The sequence below is a fragment of the Eschscholzia californica genome, unplaced genomic scaffold (assembly GCF_041429995.1).
Source record: "Eschscholzia californica isolate CP2 unplaced genomic scaffold, dmEscCali1.0.p SCAF_6, whole genome shotgun sequence".
Classification (NCBI taxonomy): Eukaryota; Viridiplantae; Streptophyta; class Magnoliopsida; order Ranunculales; family Papaveraceae; genus Eschscholzia; species Eschscholzia californica.
The window spans coordinates 864,983-872,980 of record NW_028238483.1 but is presented as its reverse complement, the minus strand read 5'-3'; the positions used below and the strand labels follow the sequence as shown (position 1 = coordinate 872,980).

The 7,998-nt window shown below is 36.9% G+C and overlaps 1 protein-coding gene and 1 long non-coding RNA gene across 2 annotated transcripts; one reads left to right on the top strand and one right to left on the bottom strand.

The window, feature by feature from the left end:
* Nucleotides 1–568: 568 nt before the first annotated feature.
* Nucleotides 569–3,754, top strand: LOC147530701 (uncharacterized). Its single transcript, XR_015227910.1, has 2 exons — nucleotides 569–1,908; nucleotides 1,978–3,754. It is a non-coding gene; the product is annotated as an uncharacterized LOC147530701 (long non-coding RNA).
* On the bottom strand, nucleotides 1,295–4,251 carry LOC147530700 (putative choline kinase 2). The gene is made up of 8 exons (XM_086649108.1): nucleotides 3,778–4,251; nucleotides 3,146–3,515; nucleotides 2,645–2,766; nucleotides 2,357–2,552; nucleotides 2,140–2,257; nucleotides 2,000–2,047; nucleotides 1,683–1,783; nucleotides 1,295–1,523 (listed from the first exon to the last, which is right to left on the bottom strand). Exons 2-8 carry the CDS (start codon nucleotides 3,512–3,514, stop codon nucleotides 1,362–1,364), a joined length of 1,116 nt encoding a protein of 371 aa, XP_086505234.1. The 5' UTR covers nucleotide 3,515; nucleotides 3,778–4,251; the 3' UTR covers nucleotides 1,295–1,361.
* Nucleotides 4,252–7,998: the final 3,747 nt, after the last annotated feature.

Sequence of the window (7,998 nt, the reverse complement as noted above, 5' to 3'; positions counted from 1 at the left end):
TCCCTTGTATTTGATAGATCGTATTGCGGATCTTGCAGATTCTATGGGGAATGTTTTTTCCCGAGGGATTATTGAGTTCCAAATTATATAGATTCTTGTTATATTTTCCACCCCAAATCGTTGATTAGATTTAGACTTGAGTCGAGAAAGTATTAGACACGCTTCTACCTCCCCTTAATTTTGGGCATAAGTGGCAGAGCTCTTCTGGCCAACTCCTTGGTGACTTAGCAGAGTCGACCCTTTTGATTCTTGATTTTTTCTTGATTTATTGACCTAGTCTATTGATGACCAAATTTGGATCATCACTTGTCAAAAAAGCATGTATTTTTTTTTGTTGAAATAGTCAAAAAAGCATGTAAGTTCTTTAGAAGAATGGTTGATTTATGAGATAAGTAACAGATAATAACTTTAGACCGCGTCTTTTGGGCATTAGAAATGGTCTCCAGGGCTTAAAGACTTAGTCAATTACAATTCACTAATACGGTATCTTTATTTTTGGACGAAATTACTTGGTTACATTTTACATCATAATCTTCATTTTCACCCCACCTCCACCACAAAACTTCCCACTACCCATCACCACAAATTCTCTCTCTATTTTTGCCCACCAAAACACTTTTTTGTGGACATAAACTCAATTATTTCATTCTCTTTCTCTTCCTTTCCCTCTCTTTCTCTTCCTCTCTTTATCCTCAGAGTTTACTATTCTACATTTCCTCAGAGTTTACTATTCTAAATTTCATATAAACCTTAGGAAATAGGTAAACATTTGTTTTGGCAAATCGGAGGAGCTTTACTTAGGAATGTATGGTGGTATATAGCAACCTCATAAGTTAAACTTGAACTCGTCAATGGTAAATAATTTTTTCAGAGTTAAATTACTTCAAATTTCGTTTATTAGTTTGCGTGTAAAAAAGATCTCGTAGATGGTTCAAAATAGTCCTGACTAACATTTAGCCCTTGGCTTTTAAGTTGTCAGCCAAGCAACAAAGATATCTTAGGCCCTAAACCATTCATCTCATTCCTACTTGTAATTTATTTATACCTTTAACACAAGTTAATAAATGACTAAAACCATACCAAGACCTTTAAGGTCATCTCATTCCTACACGTACTTTATTTATACCCTTTAGCAAGAGTTAATAAATGGCTGATTTCCACTCTCGCTAAGTGTTAAACCTGTGACCTCTGGATTTTTGGGGTAGATGTACAACCAACTTGTCAAGGAATTGTTGGTAGATTATTGAATTCTTATACACAATAAACCAGAATAGAATTTGGAAACAAGAAGCAATTTTCTCACCCTACCCACTCCTTGTTTAAGATGTTTAATTCTTTTACAGAAGGTACTATAATAATGTCTACATACAGTTAGAATTAAGGGAAAAAACAACACTATTATCATCTGCTGCAAGAGGAGTTTCAAAAGAACCTTTGAGAAGCTGAGTCTTCCTCAACTTGTACTGTTCGAACCGTTGCCTTGCGTATTCCATGTAATCAAAGTCGATCTCGTTCACTTTTTCCTGTATAGATAATCCAAGGGTGATTACAAAATTGGGAATAGATAGGGGAAATTAAGACGGGACACCAAATATACTTTTCTCATTCGCTAACTGCCCACATCCATATGACCAACACAGACTTGTATTGCAATCACGAAAAAAAAAGAAAAATAGACTTACTGAAATAATTCCCCACAGTCCCCAGAGTAGATGACTTGCACGAGTATACTTCTCAGCATCTTCAGTTAGCTGCTCCACATCGATGTTACTGGGTTCAATGCCTAATGTCGCAAAACGCAAATGTATGCTTTTGTTATTTAACGAAGTTTCACAAGAGAATACTGTTATTAAGCGGTACATCTCGTAGGTGCAAATTCTAACTAATGATATACTATGTTTTCAAAAGGTTGCTAGGACATGTCAAATCTAACTCTTGGTGCATCTTTGGGTTATTAGAATTCTTTCGTCTTGGTAGGATTGAGATGCGGCTGAATTACCTGAGGAAGTCAGATACGCACAAATGAATCTTTTGCGCTCCTCCAAACCTATAGTTACAACAGTTGAGAAAAATTTTACTTTTTACAGTGTTTCCTATGAAGCAGAAATCGACAAAATAGTAATTCTCAATATGACCTACCTGGGTACTTATCAAAGTCTAAAATATGAGGTGTTTCAGAATGATAATCAGCAGCCATTTCACAGAAGTGATTAGCGAGATCGTAAGCAACAGGATTGTAACTAGCATACTCATAATCCTGTATATCAGAAAGAAATGGATAGAATAAATCCAAGTTCAGTTGCGAAAGTATAAACAGGATTCATGCACAACAAATGAAGTACTAACATAAACTTACAATTATAGTTACTAATTTGGTATCTTCGTCGATCATGATATTCCCATATTGCAGATCGTTATGACAGAACCCGATAAGTTGATTTTTTTCTGAAATCTCCTTCTCCAAGATAGAAATTTCATCCTCCATCATGTCCAAGCTAAATTCTGTAACTTCTTCCTGAGAGCACAAACTTTTGGCTGAGGAAAGCCAGTTTCTGAAAAAGGAGCCGATTTAGCTTAGTACTATCTATTCATCCAAAAAAATTGAGTATCTTAATACTTAGGGATTAGGATAGGCTTCCTGTACCTTAATCTATCCCAGAGGATTACATTTTTTGGACCAGGCATCTGAAGATCATGGAACTCCTTCATTTTTGCAGCTATCAAAGCTGATATTTCTGGGTCACGCAAATCAGGTGCGGATAGTGTCTGAAATACCCGGAAATATAACAAACCAGATCTCTTATTAGTCAGTATATGATAATAATGTTTCACTTCCAAATAAACGACGAGTATGTCTTCAACAAAACAAAAAGTAAAAGATGAGTATTTCCAACCCAAAAGCTGCAGAAAATTGGCAAAGCGAACTTCAAATTTCTTCATAGGTTCCTCTATGAGAGGGTGAACCCTTTGGGAGTTAACTCATGACCGAGTTTAAGATTCCGCCTACACTAGCATCCTAATATCCTAAGGTCTACAAACTATGAAGTCTACCATATATTAAGCATTCGGATTTGCAGAGAACATTCAAAAGAAAAGGACCTAAATTCAGTGCACAAGTAAAAAAAAATGATTCAATTCGTTATACCCTCGCATGAATAAATTCCTCAATTCGCCCGTTTGAGAAGCGACCAAGAAGACGAGGTCCTTGCCCATGCTTTGACATGCACTCAAACGTGCGGATTTCAATTTCCCTGTCAAAGAAAATATCAACACCTTCTCCATAAATTCGAACAAGAACCTTATGAGGAGGTTCCCCAATTTTCGTCTCCCACTTTATTTGAAAAACTTCATTAGTCATTGCACCTTTGATAGGGATCACCTCCAACGCATTTGAATCGATGATATGACCCCAATTAGTAGCCAACGATAGCAAGATTTTCGTTGCTTCTCCTGGAATATTATTTGCTACAGTACTATTGTTGTTCGTCACAATTTCATCGTTCACTTCACCCATCCTGAGCCAGAAAATTATACAATAAATCAAACTAGAAAACTATTTGTTCAAAATTGACTGAGTAATCTTGAAAGAAAAATTGCAAAGAAAAATCCAAAACAAAACTTCAATCTTTCTTGAGAAAGAATCAAATTGTTTTCAGTAATGAATTTGGGTCTTCAATTCTGTTCTGAAAGATACTGAATTTGAGAAAAATACCTAAACTTAAAGAAGATAACTATAACATCCAAAACCTAAAAAGAAGAATTATACATCAAAATTACCTGAACTGAAGAAAGAAAAGAAGAAGAAGATCAACGATTAACAGAAATGAACCTCAAACAGAAACTAAGAACCTTTAGAAAGAACCAGAACCAGTTGATTGAATTGATTGGTATTGAAAATGAAAACCCTAGTTTTCAATAGTCAACAGAAATCACAGATATTTTCTTCTTTTTCAGAGAGAGAAAGAGAGAGAAGACGAATAGTATTGTTTGACTTGAAATAACGAACCAATCTTTAACTACTCTGCCGTATTTATAGAGAGAGAAAAGAGATTAACAGCATGTAAATGCCAAGTCGTATATGACACGTGTAGAGAGAGAAATTAACAAGTCGTTTTTCTTCTTCAACATTGTGACCAATTATATGACGGAAAAGGAGAGGTGTTCTACTCCGAATTGTGTTTACTGGTTGGGCTTCTTGACTTTGTTATGCTCCAATACCCTCCATTGGGTTTTTTTACTAATGTTTTTGTTAAAAAAAAAATATTACCTTTGAAGTTGAATTTCTTCTAGCATTATAGCAAACTTGGGTGTTAATCAATTTCAATTACAAACAATTTAGGACTAAGGGAATATTTTCGATTAACCCCGAACAAAATTCTAACTTCCGATGCGAAGGTTTGTCCATTTTCAAAAACAGAAAGGTCATGCTCCTCAAAATTCCTTCTTCTTCTTCTTCCTTCTTTAAGAGTTATAGGATTTATGCTCTAATTGCTCATAAATGTATTGTATCTTGTCATGTCGTATTACAAACCTTTTTTTTCTATTAATTCTCCTAATTTGACTCCCTCTAGCCTAGTTTATATGCATTTTTTCTGATGTACGTAAAATATCTATTTTTCATGTTGGTCCTATTCCACCTGTTGTTGTTGATGCTCCTTTCGCTTATGTTGTTAGTCAGTTTGTGGCGTCAGTTTGGGCCGAGACTTGTTATTACTCGGGATCTGATACCAATGTTGAGTGGTCTTGGGACTCTCTCACGCCAAAAGCTAGTTCAAGAGGTAAGGTTTCTCCCACACTTATTAACACACCCTCTGCTCGTTCCACAACTAATGTGGGATTAACCTAACAATATTTAGATGCAGATTGGGTGAGCAGGTACTCAGATAATAAGTCTATTATATGTTATTGTGTATTCTTGAGTTATTCTTGGAGGAGCAAGAAGCAGTTTTTTTTTTTGTATTGTCAGTGTGTCTCGACCCCATGACCTAGAAGGTGGGAGACTAAACCTCCTATCACTCATACCAAGGGTTGTTGGCCAAGAATCAGACTATTGTCTCTTTGATCATCCACCAAAGCTGAGTCTAGTGCTATAGCGCTATAGCGTCTACCACTGCTAAGATTGATGGTTACATCATTTACTAGTAGATGTGGGTGTTTCTCTTTCATAGCCTACCCATTTATACTATGATAGTCAAAGCGCTATCAATTTTTTCGTTCGTCTAATCCACCAGACAATTTGTTCATTTGTTCACTAAGTCACATTCCATTCCACCATTTCACTTCTTAGTTGGCAAACTCTCCACACTTCTAAATATCGTACTGTAAATTTGAAGGAAGGTTATATATAGAGTAATTAGGAACCTTAGTGTTTTCCCCACTCAAGATGTTGGAATCGGAGCCAATTTTGGCTCGACCCGACTCGTCAAACTCAGAAACCGAACGCGCCATTGCGTTCGTCTCGTCGAGCTCTTAAATTTAGAGCAAAGAATTACTCGAATCCGATTCCGGATGAATGAGAAATTCGAGTTTAAAGTTTGGATGAAAAAACGGTTAAGTCAGGGTCTGAATCGTCAAAGAGGACAAGTTAAAGTAGGGACCATTCAAGCAACGCACGCGCATCCGCATCTGGACGGCTGGCGTTCTGTCCGCGGGATTCCGCGAAGATCGAACGATCCGCGTTCTTTCCGCGTCAGGACAGAAGCGGGAATTTGCAAGATCCCACCGTTGACGGACACGTGGCTAGCGCGTGGGATAAAGTCGGTACCGATCAAGCCATCTAACGGCTGCTGTTATACCCGAGCTATCAAGGCAAATCCAACGGTCTAAATTCTGGCCGAAAATCCCAGTTATATAACCAACTCTTCTCAAAGGGTTGTGTCCCTAAAACCAAGAGTTTTGTCCCCAAAACTCTAGAGGTGTGTCCCCAAAACTCTAGAGATGTGTCCCAAAATAATGTACCTATTCAATTCCTATAAATACCAACCAAACTCACTTCATTTTTCATCAATTCATTATCTTCTCTTCTTCTCTTCTCTCCTAACAATTAGAAGTTCTGGTTTGCCTAGAATATCTAATTAAGGGAGTAATTCTAGAAGTTCTGGTTAGACTAGAATATCTAGAAAAGGAAGAAAGAAGTTTTTCATAGGTCGTCTAGAATATCAATTCAATTCATTCTCTTCTTCTCTTCCCTTCTAACAATTAGAGGTTCTGGTTAGCCTAGAATATCTAATTAAAGAAGTATTTTCAAGAGGTTCTGGTTAGACTAGAATATCTGGAAAAAGGAAGAAAGAAGTCTCGAGTGAAATCTGAATTTCCGAAGCATCTAGAAGATCATCCGCATTAGTCAAAGAGCTCATAATACTGACAAAGGTTCGTCCGCTTTCAGAATATAGAAGTACCATCTTAAAATTCTGAAAGGTTAGTCGTTGTATCCCGAAGGCATTCACCCTAACGTTTGGTACTGTTGCGGGGGTGTAAAATGTCTTAAGGAAAGAGAATTTATTCTTGCCTCGACTACACTAAACACCAATCTCGGTTAGTCCGAAAGAAGGAATATTGATAAATCATTATTTCTTAATAGTTTATCTCTCTATGAGTTAGAGAAAGGAAACTCTGTCTAAATCAAGCCAAGACAGAGAGAAATCGACTTATCGATTAATAACCAGAGAACAACAATCTTAAGACATTTTATATATTATTTCTCTGGTTATAAGATTTTGATCTGGGTTATTTTCTGTGTGTTTCAGAAAAAATGGCAAGAACAAGAACAACCCTACGGGTTCTTCAGCCTAACACCACATACGTGGAAACCCCAGAGATGTTCAAGGGAACTGACTTCGCTCTGAAGCAGAAGCGTCCATCTCAAAACAGAGGCAAGTCGAGGAAAAGGCAAAGGCCTGTCGAATGCTACAAATGTAGAAAGCGAGGCCACCTAGCCAAAGATTGTCGCTCCACATATGACAGTCAAGGGGAAAAAGCCGATAACCAAGGTTCATTAGCAAAAGACACCGAAAATCGGAATCACCGTCTAATGATTACTGAATTCGAAAAGGCGTTTGATATACTTCATAAGATGAACCTCTGTGCAGAGGCACATGAAGATAACCTGGTTAACAACCAGAGATGGTGGGTCGATTCTAAGACAAATCATCACGTTTGTAGTGACAAAAGCCTATTCTCTTCCTATACAGAGGTAGCCGAAGGAGAAACCTTATTCAAGGAAAACGGTTCGATCACCCAAGTCAAAGGAAGGGGAAAGATCGTGTTAAAATTCACTTCCGAAATAGAGGTGACTTTGACCGATGTACTCCATGCTCCAGACAATCAAAAGAACTTGATTTCTGGTTCCCTTTTAAGTGAGAACGGGTTCAGACTAATCTTTCTGTCAGATATCATTATCATATTTAAGAAAATGATGTATATTGGAAAGGGCCACTTATGTGGGGGGTTATTTCAATTAAATGTTACCCATGTAATGCCGAAGGCACCTATTATTAATAAAATTAATAATTATGCGTATATTGTTGAGTCTTCCAATATTTGTCACGAAAGATTAGGACATGTGAATAATAAGTCATTAAAGAAATTAATGAGCTTGGAGTTAAATTCCGAAAATCGAAATTTACTCACGACGTACATGTCAAACATGTGTATAGTCAAAAATGACAAAAGCGTTGTTCAAGTCTTTAGACTTAATTCACAATGAACTCTGTAACCTAAAAACGGTTCAAACATGAGGTGGAAAAAGGTAATTCATTACCTTTATCGATGACTCCACTTGTTTCTGTTATATTACTTACTAAAATGTAAGGATGAAGCAATCGAAAAGTTCGAGCTTTATAAAATCAAAGTAGAAACTCAACTTTGTAAAAAAGATTGAGGCCTTGAGAAACGACTGAGATGGAGAGTATGAATCTCCTTTCGCCAAGATATACGCCAAGAATGGCATAGTTCATCAAACGGCGACTCGTCTGGTATAATGAAAGCACAGAACATTAG

What these genes read in the sequence shown, in the direction of transcription:
- LOC147530700 (XM_086649108.1), bottom strand. Translation starts at nt 3,514, where the DNA reads ATGGGTGAAGTGAACGATGAAATTGTGACGAACAACAATAGTACTGTA. An exon ending in AGGAATTTATTCATGCGAGG is followed by an intron (nt 2,767 to 3,145) that starts GTATAACGAATT and finishes CGGGTATTTCAG; the next exon opens with ACACTATCCGCACCTGATTT. An exon ending in TGCGTATCTGACTTCCTCAG is followed by an intron (nt 1,784 to 1,999) that starts GTAATTCAGCCG and finishes TTGCGACATTAG; the next exon opens with GCATTGAACCCAGTAACATC.